We start from the raw sequence: 21,408 nt of genomic DNA, 5'->3' as shown, positions 1-21,408 counted from the left end.
CAGTATATTCACAGTGAGGACAATCGCCACTGGAATAATCTCCCCAGGGAAGGGGTTGGCTCAGCCACGTTGGGCACCTTCAAGAGTCGGCTGGACAGGGAGCTGGGCCATCTTGTCTAGACTGTGCTCTTCCCAGAAAGGTTGGACTAGATGTTCCCTGAGGTCCCTTCCAACCTGGCATTCTGTGATTCTGTGATCATTCAGTCTTATGTTTTATTACTCTTAAAGTGTTTAAGAAGTGTGGATTGCCAAAGGGCACAACATTGCCCAACTTCATAAAGTTCATTGGAATTACACCTCTAACAGTGCAGCGCATTCGAGGTCTGGAAGCAGGCCTTCCTTTCTGTTGGGGCAGACATTTAACTGATCTAAAGTGCCCCAAAATCAACTGAATTTTCAAAAATCACACCATGGACTTGAAAAACACCCAAGCCTTTACACAGCTTAAAAAAAATAATGAAGTGGTGAAAATGAAATAATCTAAAATTTATGTTATAAATGGAACGATCAGCCTGTTTCCACTTACTATTTTTTCACTTCATGTCCAAATTCAAAAATCAGAATCATATTAATAAATTAACATTCTGTTTCATTGCCCAAGTTCCATACTTTCTCCTCATAACCCCATACTTTTATAACAAGTTTTCATTTGTCAATCTGCATGTATCAAAAAAACTCAAATAAGTTTTTGTGTACTAACCAGCCAAGAAGCGTATCTTGGGATAGCTGCAGTCAGTATTATGTGGCTGGTTTCTGAATTAATGCTGCCATCTGCAGGGAAGTAAATGGAAAGCAAAGCAGGGTAATACCATCCATATACTTCAGACTGTTCAATAAGTTACTTTTTAAGACTTGGAATTTCTTCAGAAAACATGAAAATTTCCTCATTCTTTTAAGGACTTCTTAGTCTTTAAGCAAAGCTTTCACAGCAGACTAGCTCCCAGTCTTCTTCTGCTGTAACACACACAGAGCTGCTATACAATACCAAAGAAACCCTGCTTTTATTCAGGTGTTAGTATACGACTTCTTCCTTTGCTCTCCCCCCACCAAAAGTGTTCCAACCCCCGTGGTTGAAAAACCCACAGCCTGTCTGGATACAAGAATTCACTGATATTGTTCAGGCAACCTCAGTAACTCTCTTTGCCACGTGTAAAGAATCTGGAAAATATGTACTTGTCTAAAGTTATGGAAATTACTCAGTATCCTGTATTTTAATTGTAAGACTGTTCCACAAACAAGCTTTCTAAAACTCTTTTCCTCTTTTAGCTTTGTTTCATCTCTTCCAAACAAAACGCAACCGAAATTAAAACATATTGTAAAAGTGAGTGTTACAAAAGTGATGGAAGTGAGCCGTTGGAATTTCCTCCCACAACAGAAAACATTCACTAAGACTGAAGAAAACTTCGGAAGGGTACCGTTACACTTACCATTTTTCACACCTCAGCCCTGCCATATCACAAGGCAGCCATAAAACCCAGAGTCCTTTCAGTGCGATTAGAGAAACTTAAGATGTTCGTTACTAGCAAGCTAAAACACTTAGGCCTTTTAATTAACCCAAACGCTTAAAACCATAATACTAATAACATCCATCGGAAGCCTTTTCGCTCTTCCATCCCACCAAAGCTAACAGAATGACATTGGTGTCAAAAGTAGTTTGAAGTAGTTACCTTTTTCTTTTACTTGTATCTGTGATGTTAGAAAGGACTCTGAGAAGACAACAGAACCCAAGCATCCTCTTCCTGTGAGCAAGTCCGGAATGTCAAATACCATCATGGACGCCTACAGTAATCGAACAGTTGGACAGGAAGGAAGAGAAAGCAGAACTTGAAATCTTTCAGTTGAAGCAGCAAAATCTCTACGTTTTAAACCTCCTTAAACACCGCATCTATATCATGGTGGAAAGCCTGAGACTGTAACTCTATGTTCTATTCCAAATTCCACTGCCTGACATCATATTAAGACTCAATCTTACCTTGATTTCAGCATCTGAAATCGATCTCCTCTCTCCCCTTACATCTGTATTCACATGGATAAAAATCTCAGTGTGCCCCATAAAAAAAAAAAGACCACTTGAGCTCTGTTTTCTAACAAGATGTATAATCAGAATAGCAAACAGCTCACTCACCGTTTTAATCAAACTCAGGCTATCCTCATTGTCTAATGGAGTAATTCTAGAACAATAATGATAATTAAATATTTAAAGGTTAGATCATTTGGAGTGACTTCATAGCAGCCAAAAAAACTATTTCATTTTAAAACAAATTCTTATCTGTGTAGGCCATTTCAGTCAATTAGACAGCAAGGGGATTAAAAAAAAAGCACAAGCCTGTGAAATCAACGTTAAAAGCATGGTTTTAAAAGGAAACTCTTAATGGGCTCATGCTGCTTCTGCTCATTAGCAGTTAATAAAATTGGTCTGCCCAGTTGCTTTAGATTTTTTAAATTGGTTTTAAGATTCCACAGAATTACAGGTACTAAATCATTTAACTATCTCAAACACAAAAACATTTAGTACACCTTGTATGAAATAATCAAATGCAATGTTTTCTCAGAAGTTTCAAGACAAGAAAAATAAACTCATTACTGTATTAAAACCACAAATAAATAATAATAAGTGTAAGACAGTGATACAAACCTTCCATGATTATTCACAGCCTGAATTTGAAAAGCAATTTTGGAGCTGTAGAAGAGAAATTGTACTGGTGAAAAACATGTTTTATACCTCTTCTACAGGCAAAAAATAAGCAGTAATAGATTTAAGGCAAAATAACTGCTGAAGTGATTAAAAAAAAGCAGGAATAATGGAATAATTATAATTATTTTTAAAGTCTGAATGCATTATGAACTCTTAGAATTTGGCAGTCATGCAAGTTCAGTTTAAAATTAACATTTGACATATATTTTTCCCCAGAAGAAGCTAAAACACTGACACAATACAGTCAATAAGTATTTGAAAATACATACCGTAACACAGTTTTAAGCTGTGTTAAATGAAGGGTATCTAACACAGACATGAGCACCTGCTCGGCTACCTCTTTTGCCTGAAAAAAGGAAATTGAGAGTAAAATATCTTCTCCCATACTTCCAAATGCCAGCAACTACAGGAGCACCCGTAAGATAAACAAGAGACCATACACTAAACAACAAACACACTGATGCACCAGGCTAAAATTTGTTCTTTCCCATATCCGATTTTCCTTACTGTAAGGTTAGGAAAATTCATGAAAGACGGGAAAACAGGCGTGGATGGATAATATTAGATATACTCTGAAACGTCTCTTTTTTAAAGAGGATTCAGAGAGACTGGTTGGAGGCCACGGTATGAACTTCATTAACGTTAGGCAGTTGACCGAAACATTTGGTTTGGGTTTTTTTTTTTTCATTTTGGTTTGCATGTAATCTTATATTGCAAGCAATCCAAATCAACAATTACAGTGTACAGAATCAGTGCTTCATTTACCTTGGATTCAGTGGAAGTTTTAGCATAGCACTCAATGCCAGCAAGCACAGCCTCTACAACAGCAGTATATATTTGCGACAACAGCGTACTGAAGAGAAATACAAACACAACATTTACTAGACAGATAGAGTTTTCTTCCTCCTCTGTTTAAAGGAGCAGTTTTTCCTCTCATAACACAACTCCCATATATGGAAGGGGTCCTTGCTCAAATAAGCACAGAAATAGCTTTTTATGTAACCCTGACAGTTTAAAAAATAAATTAGAGCAAGTAAATTGCTCAAATTACAGAATATCTCAGGAGAAAAAAGAACCTCTTGGCTCAAAGGTATCCCTGCTCTCATCAGTCAAGAAAAAAAATGTTTTATTGTTTTTCACCGCAGTTGCGTTGAGGATCACATCCTAAATATTCCAACAAGGACAGAATGGTAGCCCCATGTTCTGTAAAAGCGAAACTGGAAAACAGGGTGAACCGACTTCCGAGGCTGAAGGCATTCAGGCTTTGATCGTCAAGCAAAAAAGATACCGAAAGAAAGCAGTCACCACAACCCTCTGAGCATGTCTACATCACAGCTTAGTCTGATTCCCTTCTTGAAAGGGAATTGAAAAAAAATTGTACAGAAATAAACAAAGGTCAGGTGAAGCCAGAAGCGACTTACAGCCACTGACGTGTTTATAGCTCCAGAACTATTGAAAAAAACACACCTGTGTCCAACTAAGAAACATCAGCCTCTGTTTTCCAGCTAAATTGGAACAAGAACATAAGTAGATTGATAAAACAGTCCTACTTCCCCAAACTTTAACTCCTCTGCAACTGCTAGATGTTGAGGGAGGGAAGAGGGGGGAGGAAAGAGAGGGATACAGCATTTAAGCCATATGCAAAGCATTCCCGAAGGAGGGGGGAAAAAACGCATCTGAAGGCCTCAAACATGGCCCAACACGGAGGAACCTCAAAATGCACCAACGCTCGTCTTTGAACTTAATTTCCAACAGCAGCAAGAGATTTGAAAATCGAACCCTCTTACTACTTTTTGAGGTTTCTTCTATGTAATTTCACATACCAACTGCATTTAACTTATGTTTTCAGTACACGCTCGTTACAGGAAATGCATGTAATTCTTCCCAACTCCGTAACCGTTCCTATTTTCACACAAACTCACACAAATATATTTGCAAAAAAAACACCTCAGTGAGCTGTGCTTGACATTAATATGCTAGAGTTACCTTATTCTTCTCCCCTTTAAAATTTTAACACTGGCAATGCAAAACAGAAAATGGTATTTTCTTAAAAAAAGAAAAAAACTACAGCATTTACCCCAACTACACTTAAAGTCAGACAGCCAGCTTATGAACCCCAGCCAGTCTGGACTCCAGGTTGCAGTTCTGCTTCCTAAATATAGCCAAATTTGGACTGAATAGTGCTTATGAAATATTTTTCCATTTTTTTATTTACTTGAAAAACATTGACAAACACAAGAACCAGTTACGGGGCTCAACTGTGAACTAATTCCAAAATCATGAGGTCAGGTGCGCCAGAAAAGCTAATTTTGCTGCTGTTTGAAACTAGATTATTTAATCCAAAACATAATCAAATAATACACTTCCAAGAAAAAGATATTCTTATAAAAGATACTGCCTCTATCACCTGACCCCCGCTTTGCTTGGAACCTCTCTAGTCACCTCGGTTAGAACTGTGTTTATCACAAAGACTTTTAGAAGGACAACACATATTCTGTATGTTTCAGCAGAACATGTACGTAAGCAAAATTACCCATCTAAGTTAACTTCACTATAAAAAAAAATTGAAATATCTGCTGCTCAGTCTAGTAACTTCACTTTTACGTCTTTGAGAACCATATCACAATTACCAAAGTCAACAGTACTTAGTACGAAAGGTCACCACTACCGTCTGCCTCTAACACATCTTTAATATCTCGCTAACCTGTCACGCAGGCCTGCAAACTGCTCCAGCAGCAAGAACATTCTTGCTACAGAAGCAAGAACGGGTTCCTAAAGTTACCCTAATTAGCAGGGAGGGCAAAACCTCCAAGGAAAGGTCTGGTTTATCAAGATTGAGAGCAATACCGAAGCGGATTATCTACCATGTTCTTTAAAGCCTGACAGGTATCTACAACATGCAGAGAAGTGGACAGCTACTTGGATAAACAAAGCGTTATTTCGCGAAGGTCAAAATGCACGGAAGTTTTGGAGCTTACTAACAACAACAACAAATAAATCAGAAGTTAACTTTTATCTATCCTTTAACATAGTGGAATTTCTTTGCAACTTTGAGTGTTCCCTGCTGGCACTTTCACTAACCATTATAAATCTTACACATTGTTTAACTTAAGGAAACTAGTCTACAAATTACTTGTATTTCTATCTGTGGTAACACGCTCCCATTCAGTTGCAGATACTTTCCCCCTCAGTGTATGTGAAGTACATTTTAAAGCGATTCAAGTAAATGTTAAGATAAAAAAGTCATTAAAATTTAAGCTAAACTCACTAACATTGCCTTTCATACTCTGCTATACAGCAGAAGGGATGTCACACTAGTAATTCCTAGTTTGCTCCCTGAAACCCTCAGCAAGCAATTTGCCTTTGAAACCCCCTCACGTTCACATTATTCTAAATCAAAATGTAGCTCTGCGAATGCCGACAGCCACTGCTGACTACAAGCGGTTTTGACCTACTGCCGTAAGGTAGAAAGAGCGAAGAGTTAAGGAATATAAAAAAGTTGGCAGCTTACACTTGTTCAGCTTGCTTGTGCATCTCGTTGTCGTTTCCTGTGTTAAAAACAAAAATGTTTGTTTTAAGTACTTTCAGAACCTTTTACACAGAACTTCTTGGGCATAACATTGCTGCTGCTTATCTTACGTGACATTTACCCAGTATTTTATGTAACTGCAGTTTGTTTGCAGGTTTTAAAAAAAAAAAGCAAAGCACAGGTTAACTTGCATCAGTACAGCCAGTGCATACAAGGGCCAGGACTAAGGCCCTCATCCCCTAAAAACAGGGTCAGAACAACGATCCGCCTCGTGCTGTATCCTGCCTCCCAAGTGGCCATTCCTGGATGTCCAGGAAAAAGCACTAGAGCACACACATGCTAGAATTCCTTCCATTTTGCAAGCCTCCAGCCATCTTCTCTTCAGTACTTTCTGAGCTGGTTATGGTTTCAAGATACACGGTAACCCTAAGGAGAGTGACTTTATCCAGGGACTCACTCAGCCGCTTCAAATAGGTAAGAAATTTGTATTTAAAAATTTCATGACTTGTTTTTACTAGGAAAGACCGCTATTGTGACGCACCATATTGGACCCAAGCCAGATAAAGGACAAAAGTTACAGAGGTTTCTCCATTCTTTTAAAAAATCCTCAATTATTGTGTCAAAAAAAAAAAAAAAAGTAGGCTTATTTGACAGCTACCACTTTGAATTACTACATTTTGGGGGGCTATTTTTCTATTAATCTGTATAGAACAGGGACTTAAACGTTTACCTAGGACTTGCAAGAGGCCTGCACACTCAGGCGCTCTCTCCCTCACACTGCATTCTGATGCAAATACAAATACACTTCCTGACCTTTGAATCATTCTTTGCAAATATCTGACATATTTTGATACAAGGAGGTAGGATGTGCAACGGAACGACGTCCCGCTACGATTTCGTACACTGGCTACAGGCCTACACAGTATCTACCACTCCATGGCCTAATGCTCTTAGGGGAATCTACGCCATCTTTTAATTGCTACAAATTTTAAATTATCAAAGAGAATAACTGCCTTAAATTACTGCTTGGTATTTTTAATGTACTTACCCAGGAACGGGATGTGAGTGGTTCCAAAAAAATAGGTCCTTGAACAAGCCAGAGGTCCCTTTGGAGATACGCACTGCACTACCTAGTTGTCAGTATTAATGAGATACAAAAAGACCTCAGTAAAAAAAAAAAATGAGTGCAATAATTAACAAGAAGCTAAGTTCCCCTTAAGTCTTCTAACCACCGACGTACTACGGAAAGCGTACAACACAGACTTAACTGGATTTTAAAAAAAAGCAACTTACGTTTTCAAAGGTATATTTCACTTTTGACTTGACCTGAATGGTTGAAAGACTTTGGAAAGGAGATGAGCTCTGACTTCCATAAGCGTTAAGCATTTGTTTTCAATTTCCTATGTCAACTGCTCTTTTCATGAAGAGGCAAGTGTGTCAGGTTCCCATAACTATGCTTGCACTTGGTCTTATTTACTATTTTCATGACACCCTATTAACACAGTATCACCTGTACCTGTAAATAAACCACCTTTTTAAGAACAATGTCACAACCTGAGGACAACAGATGGAGCAAGTACATCGGGATAAAATCGTACTTGCATTTTTAAAGACATCAAATGGTCTCAATGGGAAAGTTAACAAGGGGAGTAAAAAAAACAAAATTGGAAGTGTTTCTACAGTAATAGGGTTAGACAGAGCAGCAAATGGAGGATGGGGTTTCACCCAGATGCTAAAACAATCCTTTCTCAGGCTTTTGACACACACAACGTGTCCAGAATACCCACGTCCATCCATCCCTAAGGCCATGATGCATGAAATGTTGTCATGACAAGATCATAAACTCACTCCCTCAATCATACGTTCACTCCACGATGACCTGTACTCAACCACATCCATCTCCTCAGAAGCACAGACTCTGGACTCGCACAACTGACGGACACCCCCAGCGCCCACGGAAATGGGCTAGCAGGGAGAACTACACAACGCAATCTGCACGCTACCTCTCCTCCTTCGCTGCGAGTTACCTTCTTGATGCACCCAGCCCAGCCAGCCAGAGGATCTGAATTCCCTGGGGTCGCTTCCCCAGTTACGTCCCCTGCGCGGCGGTGCAACAAGCCATCGACCTCATCATATGTTTTAAAACTAAGCTTTTACTTGAAAATGGAAACAAGTTAATCTTACAACTTGATCTTAACATTCTTTGAACACCAGCAAGATTTTCAGAGTTTCATCAACTGTTCAGCTGCTGAAGCGCACGCTGAATTTTGGATACACATAAGCATCCTGTGTCTACTCACAAAGTCATTATCAAAAGTGTCTTTCCATTTCTTTTTTAGAAATGGCTAAATAATTCTGATTAAAATAAAATCTGTGTGTCAGAGTTAAGTACCTCACATGCTACCATCAGGAAGATTTATCACTTTATGGCTATGGCAAACGTCCCCACAAACAGCATTTCCCTCTCCCCACCCCACACATTTACAGCACCGCAAGTGTTTAAAAAGTTGCCTTTTTATAGGGGGGAAAAAAATATTTTAACACATTCAGCAGCTCCTGATTAAACATCCATTATAGTCTGACATGGAAAGAGAAAGAAAAAGGAAATTTATCCCTTAAACTGACTGTCTGTTAAGGTAACATATGTTTTTATATGTTAAAATAATTGAGTACTTAACTCATAGAAGGTAAGTATTTTAAGGGCACCAAAAAAATATACAAAGAAAAATAAAATATATACTGCTTCAAAATACCAGATAACTACTTAAAAGCCTTACCATATGTTTAGCAGTGCTTCCACCAAGGCCAGTGTTTCGAACAAGGTGTCCTTCTGATGGAAAATTAAAGTTACCAGAGTTCAAGTTTTCCTTAGTTGAGTGGCAACCAAACAGAACAAAGGGCTGCCGGCTAGGGCTGAGGAGAAAAGAAGGTATCACCACCAAAATACTTGAAGAAAACTTAGAAACAACAAATGAAATCAAAGCTTTCAAGTCTGATGGACCTACTATTGAATTTCTCCCTAAAAGAATGGGACAAACTCTTTTAGTTTCCTCTTTTCAAACAGATTCCTCTTTTTTTAAGTAAATTGCCTTGAAAAGCTGACTGGTTTAAAATTTACCCTCTTGAAAAACCCTGAAATGACTATACTAGAATGAAACAAAACTATTTTGGTTTTAGTTCTGGCATTGGGCCCAAGACTCAACTGGAGAGGTCAAGGTTTTTCTTGTCACTATTTAAATGCAAACAACATAGGATGCTGAAAACAATAAAGGACATTGAACTCCACTGTTTAACTCCAAATAGAGAAGAATCTGCAGAGACATTCAAGTAGCTAAGCAACCTTTATTTACCTCAAAACAGCAGAATGCTTGGTTTTGCAAGACATGACAAAAAACCTTCCCCTCTCAGTTAGAATTCTGTTGGAATAAAATAAAGCTGACCTGAATTGCCCAGCTTATACTGGCTGAGATCTGGGTTTTTAACTGCTTTAGGCACTGGTCTTGTGCGTGTTGTGACTCACAAAAGTATACTGACTTCTTCAACCTTCGATTCTGAAACAGTTTTGAGTATCATATAAACAGGACCAACATTTTCTAACATAGCTGTCCTGCGTAGTAAGGTCGTGAGCTTGTTTAGGTATCTGACCATGAAGAAACTGATCATATCAGAATGCACAAGGTGGACTGTTTCAAACATTGACATTGTATATGTAAGAGCTACAGCATTAAAACCCATGAATATTCAGCTTATCCTTCCCAGATGTGCCTTTGAACTTTTTTTTAAAAAATATGCAAAGATGAGATGTCATATACTGAGATGGTCCCAAAAGGAATTATAAGCATTATGACATCAGAGGTATGGAAATAATGTATCAAGGTACTAGCGACACCACAACTTCACTGGGAATAATGAGGAATACCTGTTATCTGTTATATGGCTTGAGATCATTCCATGACTGAAATAACTTCTGAAAGGCTGTTAAGAATTAAAAAAAAAAAAACACAACAAACCCTGATTAACAAGTAAATGAACAGAAAGCGTGAAATATCCTCGCTATCATCAAGAACTAACCTGCATTATCCCTCCCAGAGAAAACTCCTGAACCCTCAAAAAACTAATTCTAACCTCCATAAACAAAGCCAAACACCATTAAGTCTCATGTATGCTTAAAAAGCAACAGCCACTACCAAGAACTACCGTGCTATTTCACCCATGCCGTACGTGACCATCAGTTACATTCAATATTTGACACGTGCAACCTCCGCTTGCTAGGAACTGCACAAAAATGAAAGTCAATCTACCTACAAATAAGGACCTGTTGTGCAGATGTAAATCAATTAAGTTCAATTATCAGTGAACAAACACTCAACTAAGTTACACCAGGCAGTCCTAAGCCATCACACCATGGATAGGTGGTGAACTTAAACAAAACAAAACCCCAACAAAACGAAAACACAAAAAAAACCAAACAAACAAACAAAAAACCCAAACCAAAACAAAACTCAGGAGGTTTCTACTCAAACATGAAATGTGAGATGGGGTACGGAGAACAGAAAAGTAAAAACCCCCAGTGATGAATACTTGTTACTCCTGCATGGAAAGACGGGGGCAACCTCTTTAGCGAGGCCTGTTGCAGTAGGACAAGGGGTGATGATTTGAAACCAAAGGAGGGCAGATTTAGACTGGATCTAAGGAAGAAATGTTTTACGGTGAGGGTGGTGAAACCCTGGCCCAGGCTGCCCTGAGAGGTGGTCGATGCCCCATCCCTGGGAACACCCAAGGCCAGGCTGGAGGGGGCTCTGAGCGACCTGATCTGGTTGGGGGTGTCCCTGCTCAGTGCAGGGGGTTGGGCTGGATGGGCTCTAAAGGTCCCTCCCAACCCAAACCATTCTGTGATTCTGTGACACGAGCATTTCAAAGGATTTCTGAAGCAGGCATACCTCCCCCGCCTGAGATTCTGATAGTTCCAGAATGAAGGGAATTTCAGTATCAAAATTAGCGAAAAAGTTGGTCCACTGGTGTTCAAAAATCATTAAATCCTAGAAGAAAAACATTCAACATTACTCAGTAAGGCAAGTGTTATACCAGAGAAAGGAAGTCGCAGATTGTACTGAACAAACCCCGATTACTTTAGAACAACACAGATGACATTTCACTCTGCCGTATGCTGTTGCAGCCTGCCCAGTGAAACAATAAGTACAAGAAAATCAACATCTTTTAAAAGATAAGGACTTTCTGCTAGGTTTATTTGGGGGGAGAAAGGGGGGTTGTTTGTTTGGAGGTTTGGGTTTTTTTTGGAGAGAGAAGGAGCAGGAGAGGGAAAAGGACCGTAGCCCTGCACTATCTACTTTTAACCTAAGGAAGTACACTGTTCTGAGATCACCCGTAACTCAGACCTCACGATTCCCGTAAGACTTCCAAAATGAACTCTTGGGCAGATTTAATTTTCAATTTTTAGATCTGCACATGGTTCTGCAGTGATTTGTATCTGACATGAAGTAAACTTACGGTCAGAAAATGAGGAACAGGGTGTGGGATTTGGAAAGCTCATGATATGCAAGTGGCAGGCAGTCATTTCTTTATCTGCATTTGTAAAATAACTGGTAAGTGGAAAAGGAAATACCAGTAACATCTCACTAAAGCAGAATAAAAGAGGAAGATGACTACAGGTAAGTGTTGCGTTCAAATTAATTTTTTTTAAAAATCAATAGAAAGACGTGCCATGCTGATCCTCTGAGCAGGAAACTCATAGAACTGGCAATTTTAAAATGTTCCGAAGATTGCTTTCAGTTACTTGTCACATACTAACTTGGAAGACGAGACGCATCCTGGTTTTAGGAAGTGTAGTTTTTCAGACGTATGACAGGCAAAACTAGAACTATGATTTTAGCAGCAGTATGAGTATTAGACAGCATTTGGCTTCAGCCACTTCGTTAACGCAGTAAGGAATGAAATTTAGAGAGTGAATGTTGATGAAATCTTACAAGTCTTCCAAAATATTAATAAAGCTTATACTAGAGGTTTAAAAATGAAGGTTTACATTTAAGGGGAGAAAATACCACTGGAGACTATTCCAGTCTCAAATAAGCTTTTCACAGAAGCTAAGAACTAAAAAGTGCTTTTGTCAGCTCATTTGGAAAGGCCGATATCATATAGAATATTCTTTTAAATTCCAAGTCGAGTTAAAAATCAGAATTTATTGAAATCAAAGCTGTGTTAACAAAAAAAAACCACCCACAAACTATGAACATATACCAGCATTACATGCTCTTTAAGTGTGTCTAGCTTCATCCTCATGGACAAAATGAATGATTTTTAAAATCACCGATTTCTATGAAACTAGAATTGCGTGAAAACCCCTTCCCCCAAAAAAATCTGTAGTCAATTTAACAACAATTTTCAGGCTCAAAACTTCAAAACAAGATAAATAAGTCTGTTTCAGGGTAGACTTACCAGGTACAAGAAAGCGTTTCTCTCACTTCCACAGGACGGGGGAAGTGAAGTATCATAGACTGACTATTTAGCCTGACAGCCTTGCAAACCGTACGACATTTTAATTTTCATTACAGCAGTTGATTAAAAAACAAATTGGTGTGAACTACCAATATTTTATTAATAAAGGATACTTTCTGCTGAACTCGCTACATGTTAAAAGCCTGCTTTGCTGCCAAGCTAGAAACCAATAAAAAAATTAACACAATAATACATACTAATACTCATACGTTGCTTTCTTCTCTAGCACCGAGATCAGACCTTTGCATTAAAAATGAGGAATCACTGTACGCTGTTTGTAGTTCACAAAGCATCAGGGCAGCCACTGTGTGTCACTGTTATCCACTTAAAGCAGCTACAAAGCAAAAGTGTTCTTTCCCCTGAAAGAACGGCTGTATGTCAAAGTGGATTTTTCCCCCCTTGCTGCAAAAGGAGAACTAACACACACAAACATACCAGCTTTCTGTACTTTGTACATAATCCTATCACCTGAAGAACAGTCACACAATTCAGAGAAACTTTTAGGAGAGTTTCAGGCAAACTGAGAAATTCAAGCAATTCAAGGCAAGCTATTTCAGAAGTTTTGTAGACTTTGTGGCAGACTTGCAGTAAGGAAAGAGACCCTGGGCACAACAGTATGCAGAGCCAGCAGGTTAAGTACATAAGCACTATTAAAACCAACCAAGCAAAATAACAATTTTGCTCTGCAGCTACACTAACAGACTACAAGTTGATTCAGAATATTTCACCCACATTACCTCAAAGAGCAAGTCCTCCAAGGAAACAGGATCCATTTTGCTGTACGTCTTCCACAAGTCAACGCTGACATCCATTAACTGAAAAATATTTTAAACACACTTCTGTGAAAAACGCCATGAAGAATGCCGCAGTCAGGTTTAAGACGCACTGAAACAGACTTGCAGGATGCTGCCCAGTCTAACAGTCCTCCTTAACCCTGAGTCAGAAATATTTTTACACCACTGGTTATAAAGAATTGGCCAGACATAAGCATCCTGGGTGCTTCAGAGACTCATCTCCTCAAGTGAGAATTTAAAGCACATGCAAAGTTTTGCTTGCATCTTTCAAACAAATCATTTGACAAAGTTTTTCAAAATTGAAGTAATAGCAAAGAATAGTATCAGCTTGTGCAACTGCAAGGGAAGGAGCTGTTTTCTGAAACAAGCCAGACAAGAAGCAGATTCCAGGATTACTCATCCTACACACCAGCCAGTTCTTGCTGTAAGCGTAATGTAAATTTAGGCAAAGCTAGTTGAACTTAGCAATTGACAATACCTTCTTCCAAGCAGTAAGATGACTTGTATGAGAACGCCTCTCAAAAATATATTCTTAAGGAACACTTGTATCTGAATAATTTTTGCATTTCCCAGGTTCCCCACCACCCACCTAAAGAATCTGGAATCTTCCTAAACCACTGCTTTACAGTTATTCCAGTTCCTCATGCTATTAGCTACGGCAATAATGATTTCCCAGACATCACTTCCATAAACCTATTGGTACAGTAAATTCTCTGGATTACAGTATCTTGAGCAACTGTGATTTCTATAGTAAGTGTAATAGAGCAACAGTCCTTAAAACACTGAAAAAATTATTTATACATTTATTAATAAGATATCATCATTAGATTATCTTCAAATCTAACAGCACAGAATGCACGGCAGAGGGAAAGTCAGTCTGAGGAGCTAAAACCACCAGGAGACTGCTCTCTTTCAATAACAGCAGAAGTATTGATTTATACATCATTTACAGTGATCCCAAATGTATTTCCTCCTATAGACTGGTTTTTCCTCCCCATCTGTGACATACAGCAGCTGCCTAACAGATAACCACGCATAAACAGTTACGTAAAAGGTTAAGAATGCCACTTCCCACTTGAAATCTCCTTATGACTTTAAGGGGGAAGAAAGCAAGAACTCAAGTGGAACTGCCTGAATCGCCAGAGCTTACACGCTTACTCTTAAAAACAGACACCAAGAATTTGCATTGGTCGTTTTTAACTCTGCAAGAGTGCTGTAAAGCCAGTATCAACTCCTGCAGTGAAACAGGAGAAGCCCTGTCTTTAGAAAGTCGTTGCCACACTGTGTCTACACATTTTCTCAAAGCCTCTAGGGATTCATGAAATGAGTTGGCAATGACCCGCACAAATCCTAAATTCACAGTCAAATTTTCATTGACTGATTTCAGACATCAGGAAGGGCTATCGACGCTTAGGCAGACCTCCACAGGGATGCTCATCTATTTGCACTTTGTATTTAGCGATTACGACAGGTTCGCACAACAAGATGATTACAGTACTAGTGATGGAATAAAAAAAAAAAGCATGAAGAAAGGTATCGGTGGAATGAGCACAGTGCTCAGAGAGAGAAAGGCACACTTGAACTCACATAATCCGTTTTTGAGCAAGCGTGTAAGTACTACATGTGATGAGACTTCAACAATGGTACTATTAATTCCTTGGGTTTTTTCCAGTTGTCAGAAGTCAGACAAAGACCATTCTGGCTGTAAAAATGGAGGAGTGACAAGAAAAATAGGACATCTGCATTTCTGTGGCAGGGGTCCAAGAAAATTAAATAGAAGAAGCTTCAAACAAGTACATAAACACAAAGCTGTCCTCTGAGGGTGCTGTTAAAGTATATTTAATAAACAAGCAAATCAAATGACACAAGTCACTCAGAGTGCAACAGCAAGTCATTATTGAAACTACGAGCATCCCCCAACATTGTGACTGTTGCCATATTCAGCAAGCTATGATGACCCAAGAATATATGTTGATGAGAAAGGTAGATGCATCTCTTGTGTCAAAACTAATGACCCAAGACATACAGTCACTTCTGATTTTCTCAGTTCATTTCAAGGCATTTGTCACTAACAGGTTTCTCTTGCACTGCTCTTGCAGAGTTAAATAAAGTCTTTCCTGTTATTGATAGAAGAGGCTCTAGAAGAGAAGGAAAGAAGTTCTACACCACAACAGGGGGGCTGGGGACACACACCGAACATTCATGGTTTATCCAGGACAGAGTGCTGTGTAGCTCGTAACAGCCTCTCAGCAAAACTGCGGCGTCCCCATCCTCGCACCCCCAAACCTCAGCTTTGTAAGATCCTGAAAAACTTCATCCAACTTAGAAGCTGGCCTCTTTTGAGCGGTGAGTCAGAAGTAGATGATCTCCAAAGGTACTTTCCAACTGGAATTACTCCATGATTCAACTTCTGCTTCAGAATGGAAATGGAAGAAAATGAAAAATGGAGCTACTTACTTCATATTTCATTGTAAAGAAGCCATCACCCCCAATTCCTTCCAGCGCAAAAGCCTGCACTATTGGCCACTTTTCAACGATGAACATATCAAATATCTGTAGATGACCTGCAAAAGAAACGTTGCACAGAAACACTGTCTCACAAATTACTGGCGGTTTCACTTTCTGTGAGATCTCAACAGTTGTTCTGAGATTATAATAAAGGATCCCAACTACCCTGTCTTTGTACAACTTAAAAACCTGTAATTGAACAATGGTTTTTTGTTAAGACGGTAGCTTTTAGAAACTCCCATCTTTACACCTCAAATTTTGTCCCTTTCTCCCAGTTATCACTCTGGTAAAAGATACTATGTCTCCTTGCAAATTTTATTCCAAGACCATTAGCAAAACTGTGCCCATTAAGTCAAATGCTGTCAATGTCATACCCACATTAATCAGAATTTTAAGTCGGGGGACAGGAAAACTATTCAGCCTGGTTCTCACCAGCGAGGCTGTAGGCCATCTGAAGTGAAGTGTGATTATCATCCTTAAGCTACATACCTTTAGGTACTTCCTAACAAAGACCCGCCACCCTCTCCCATGCCCTGACCCATTAACGGTTCTTCAGGCGACCAGAGCATTCTGTCCTTTCCTCAAGAGAAGCAATGAAGAATTAGGAATTTGAAAAAATAAAGAACCAAAACTGAACTAGCTTGGCTTGAACTTACACCGTTCAAAAATACAACACAATTTTCTTTCTTTTTTTTAATTTTGTTTGCCTCTCACCTACTGTACTATGGACCAAAAACCCCACACACTCGCGCTGTGCCGTGAAGGACATGCTTTTGCACCATTCACTGTTGGGGATACTGCAAAAGTACGCTTTTTAATGAACACTAAGATTGCACTGTTCAGGCTGCGAGGCTGGCTACAGATCATAACAGGAAGTCATGCAGCCCAGTTTTTTCAATGCTAAAAAAGGAAACTTGCATAATGAAATGTTTATTCTTTCCTTACATAAAGAAGTATTTATCTGGAGCTCCCATCTGAACAGAGAACTTCTGTAGCAGCACAACTCACTTCTCTGAATGCAAATTATTTTTTTGCCTCACGCTGTGAGCATTCGCTCTTCAGATGAAGTCTAAGGGCTTATATTTTTCAGAAAGAAACCCAACCCTTAAGTAAAAAAAAAAAAAAAAAAGAGACTAAAAGGAAACTATTGGCATATTAATCCTTCTTTCTTACCAAAGGCAAGGAAATCTTCGTTCCCTGAACTGCAAGACTTGCATGCTGCGAAACACTTCCACTGTAAGCGTAAAACAAGCTAACCTACCTTGGCAGCTGTACGGAATACCAATGCGACTGCAGTCTCGAACCATGTCCACAAAGCTGGATATTTTGAATTCCTCTGCAGCTTCTTCATCTTCATACTGAAGGAAGACATTTAAAATCAAATTTGATTAGGCATGCCTAATTTGATTGTTAGTTTTGCACTAAAGAGAACAAGTATTGTACTGTTTTAATTCCATAGCAAATGTCATGTAATCCACTAAAATATTAGCTACAGGTTCCAGAAGCTAAAGAATCTCTTTAAGTCTCTATATTTTGAAAACTCCATCACGGCAGGGATGTATTCAACCCAGCGGAAACTGTTCTTTAAAAATCAAACTTGAGAGCAAGGCTTTTAATAAGGTTCAAAGGCGGCATAAATATATACTTTATTTTCAGCTTTCAGTGAAGTCTTTCATCATCATCTACTAGATTCCGGACAATTTTTAAACAATACAAGATATTTTGTGAATATTAACTGATCTGCCACTAAAACCTTGCCACTGAGGGGGGAAGAAAATAATTGCCAGCTTAAGAACATGAAACCGGGAAAGCCATCTGACAAGATATGCCTCAGGTCACAGAACAAGCGGTTAGAACCAACTGCTGGCTGAGGAAGAGGTGTATATAGGAAGAGGAGGAGGAAAGAAAAGGAGCCACCACCATGCGACGCTGTCACGCTCTTTCACCCTAGTAGCAGACTGAGGTCATCTGAAGATTTCAGCAGACTGAAGAGCACGAGTGAAGAACAAATAATCATACTTACGGCTCAGAAAAGCATAAAAACTAGACTGACGAGACAAATCACACAAAAATCACTTTTATAACAGGAAAAAAAAAGATAAATGCTCTCTGACTTTTACTAGAAAAGGCAGTTTAGTAGCAAGTCTGAAACCAACAGGCCTAGCACTGGCAGGTACTTCAAGAATCACTCGTGTTCTGGAGCGGGATGAGAAGGCGGTTGCGTTTTGTCTATTTTTAATGTATGTACAGTGCTCTGAACTTAAGGTAAATTACATGTTTACGAACTTTTTGTATATAGCTCTTGTGAGCTTCAGGGTACACCTAACAAATTTATTTTAAGAACAAGTTCTTTTAAGCCAAGCCTGAATTTAAGATGCAGCCCAAGTTCCACGATGCGTTCTTTCTTCAATCCCAGGAAGCCAGATCAAAGTGGCAGTTCAAAGCAAAGCCCCAAACAACCACCAGCTTCTCAAGACTTAAAATGCCATTAAAATAAGAACTTGGTTTTTGGCAGGGTGCTAAAGGCTTCCTCGCTATCTGCTATGGCAGGTATAAATACAGCCCCTTCCGTACACAGTACGGTCACGACGCCCAAAAATCTTATACAGTATGTGTCAAATGTCGGTACTTTATCTTATTTGGCCATTTTGAAAATGGGCATCCTTTAATAATATGTTTTCTCTTCTGATAACTAGGATATTCTCTTAAATTCCTATGGTCTAGTTAAAGGGAAATAAAAAGGAAGGAGAGGCTACAGATTTTGTCAGATTCATCAAGAGCTGCACAGAGCCAGGTATGGCATTGCTTTGTTTCTAAAGCTCTTGAGCTTTTTAGGTTTCGTTTCTATAAAAGCAAGCAAGAGTTGCTTCCATCACTGAAAACAAAAAAAAAATGCTTAAACGCCACTAGAGGCAATCCTCCTGTAACAGGATGCACTTAAAGACTGAACAGCAACGTTTTTTGGTTTCTCTTTCAAAAGTAATCTAGGAAACTGGCAATTCTTATGCATTAGAAACGTGACTGGAAGTGCATCGCTCAGCTCATTCACATGAAACACCAATGAAGTAAACCTTATATTTTCAACTTCAATCAAACTTTTCCAGTCATTTCCACAAATAGTGAGGCATATGGTTTACCTTCCTAGTTACACCATTATTTCAAGCCAGTACCGTGTGATTAAGGTTGCTGCTTACCATGATAAATCATAGAAAAGCCCATGAGCAGATGCAGCCTGAAGTTCAATAGCTGAGATTGCAGCTGCACTAGCAATAGCGTGTTAAGAACTATTCCAGCCTTGACTCCAAAACGTGTGCATTCTACCACCCTCAGCTATGCTTCACGACTTGCCCTTTCAGTAGGGATTTTGGCAACAGAAAAACCTTACGAAGCCAGGCTTTAGATTTTGCTGCGGCATGCTTTAACCTGTAGCTCGGCTGTTTACATCTTAACAAGAAGTAATTATCCCCCTCTATGCAGCGCTTCATCTAGGACGCTCTATCCAGTTTTGGGACCCACATACAAGAAAGATGTCGACTAACAGGAGTGAGTTCATTGAAGGGCCACCACAACCATCAGCGGGTTGGAGCACTTGTCCTGCAAGGAGAGACCCAGGCTTGTTCAGCCTAGAGAAGGCAAGGGCTGGCCCTCACAGCTGCCTTCCAACACCCACAAAGCTGTTACTGAGATGGTGAAGCCAGGCTCTCTGCAGCGATCTGCGGTTGCAGGATGCATGACAAAGGCATGGTTTAAAATAAGAGAGGTTCAGATTGGATAAAAGGAAACACTTTTTCACTATTAGGACAGTCAGGTAATGGAGCAGATAGCCAAGAGAAGTTCTGCAGTCATCATCCTCGGACGCTTTCAACATCCAACTTGAGGAACCTGATCTGATCCCATCGCTAACCTTGCCTTAAGCAGGAGGTTGGACAAGGTGATCTCCAGAGGTCCCTTCTAAGCTGAATTATTTCATAATTCTATGATCTAAGCTATCAAACAGCCACATAAAAACACAATCAATCCATCATAAACCCCATCACTTTCAAGCTGGGAACTCCAGGGAACAAAAGGTTTCTCTGCCTGACCTTCCCATTCATTCCTCCACCAGCTTCACCTGTTGACATCACGGGCTCCTAACCCACCCCCTTCAGACTTCGGTATGATTCTAATTTAAAAAAGGAGCTACACAGAACTGAACGGGGGTGGGGGGGAAGCTTCCCACGATGGCATTTAGGCAGAAGCATTTCCAGTCTCAACTGGAATAAAAAGGTTCCTATTCTACACCTAGACTAACAGTATTTTCATTTTTTTACTCCTCTGGCAGTACTTCACTACGACAAACAGCTTTTCTAAGAATACCTTGGCTTTTAAATGCAAGGTTAAACTCGCATCACTCACACAGTCCAATGAAAGTGAGGTTAATAGCTCTTGAAGAGTTGAAAGTTAAGATGAAAATACGTAATAAAGTCTCTTGATTTTAAATGGCTTACTAAGCCAATCTTTTCTAATATTTTATTGGCAAACAACCCATTAAAACGCTGCTTTGGCAGCAAATAAGGCTATCATTGGAAATCTCAGTGTTGACTGTGGTACTGGATTCAGATTCTGCATTTCTCACAACCCACATGTTTTTCCTCATTAAAAGATCATTGACTCATGTCAAAACAATAGTAATTAGAGGGAGAGGGGAGCAATTTGTCTTCATGCTCCAACAAATATAAAGTATTAAAAACATATTCTTCTTGCACACATTAGCAAAATGATTAATACCCATCTATATATGCAGATCACTCCCCTGCTGAGTATGAAAAAGGAAAAAAGACTTCTGGGAGGAATGTTAAAAAAGAGTTCCACTTTGAATCTCAGTTCATTAGCAATCTGCATCTGCATTCATTTTCCACTTACCTCATTTTCAGTTAGACAGTGAAAATGCAAGTTCCTCCAGTACGCCACATATGGCAAAAGATGATTATAATTCACAGGGTTACAGTACAGATGGACACTGTCAGGTTTTATTAATATGATTATATCTGCAACAAGCAGAAAAAATATTATTCCAGCATCAAGACTGCACACAGAAGAATTATATGGGCACAAAAACCCCCCACAGAAACTGAACAGAAAACCCTTTCCCTATAATGTACCCCATTAAAAGAAAACTGTTTAACTATTTGAACACACAACCATTCCCTGCTCTACAAAAGAAACAGTTGGCAGCCATATACAGTTCCAAGTACAACAGTACTTCTCACTGCTCAGAACAACTGTGGGTTTATTCTGAAGTCTTGCACAGAACTTGCATCAGCACGTCTTTTGTAAAGCCAAGAGCGTCAGTGACAAGTCCTTCCAGAGCACTTACAAAACTGTAAACT

At 39.3% G+C, this 21,408-nt stretch overlaps 1 protein-coding gene across 3 annotated transcripts in view; it reads right to left on the bottom strand.

Annotated features, from left to right (window-relative positions):
• The window catches only part of DNAAF9 (dynein axonemal assembly factor 9), a 75,354-nt gene that overhangs the window by 36,121 nt on the left and 17,825 nt on the right, over window positions 1–21,408 (bottom strand). For all 3 annotated transcript variants that reach the window (XM_064448829.1, XM_064448830.1, XM_064448831.1), the window contains 15 exons: window positions 20,942–21,066; window positions 17,301–17,397; window positions 15,989–16,095; window positions 13,475–13,552; window positions 11,165–11,263; window positions 10,144–10,199; window positions 9,002–9,137; window positions 7,273–7,354; window positions 6,207–6,243; window positions 3,461–3,548; window positions 2,965–3,041; window positions 2,636–2,680; window positions 2,126–2,171; window positions 1,668–1,779; window positions 701–771 (listed from right to left, as the gene is read on the bottom strand). In XM_064448829.1, the coding sequence (XP_064304899.1) occupies window positions 701–771; window positions 1,668–1,779; window positions 2,126–2,171; window positions 2,636–2,680; window positions 2,965–3,041; window positions 3,461–3,548; window positions 6,207–6,243; window positions 7,273–7,354; window positions 9,002–9,137; window positions 10,144–10,199; window positions 11,165–11,263; window positions 13,475–13,552; window positions 15,989–16,095; window positions 17,301–17,397; window positions 20,942–21,066 (1,256 nt within the window). The remainder of the gene's footprint in view (window positions 1–700; window positions 772–1,667; window positions 1,780–2,125; window positions 2,172–2,635; window positions 2,681–2,964; window positions 3,042–3,460; window positions 3,549–6,206; window positions 6,244–7,272; window positions 7,355–9,001; window positions 9,138–10,143; window positions 10,200–11,164; window positions 11,264–13,474; window positions 13,553–15,988; window positions 16,096–17,300; window positions 17,398–20,941; window positions 21,067–21,408) is intronic.

The sequence above is a fragment of the Phalacrocorax carbo genome, chromosome 4 (assembly GCF_963921805.1).
Source record: "Phalacrocorax carbo chromosome 4, bPhaCar2.1, whole genome shotgun sequence".
Taxonomy (NCBI): domain Eukaryota; kingdom Metazoa; phylum Chordata; class Aves; order Suliformes; family Phalacrocoracidae; genus Phalacrocorax; species Phalacrocorax carbo.
Note: the sequence above shows the minus strand (reverse complement) of the source record. Positions and strands in the feature narration are given on the sequence as shown.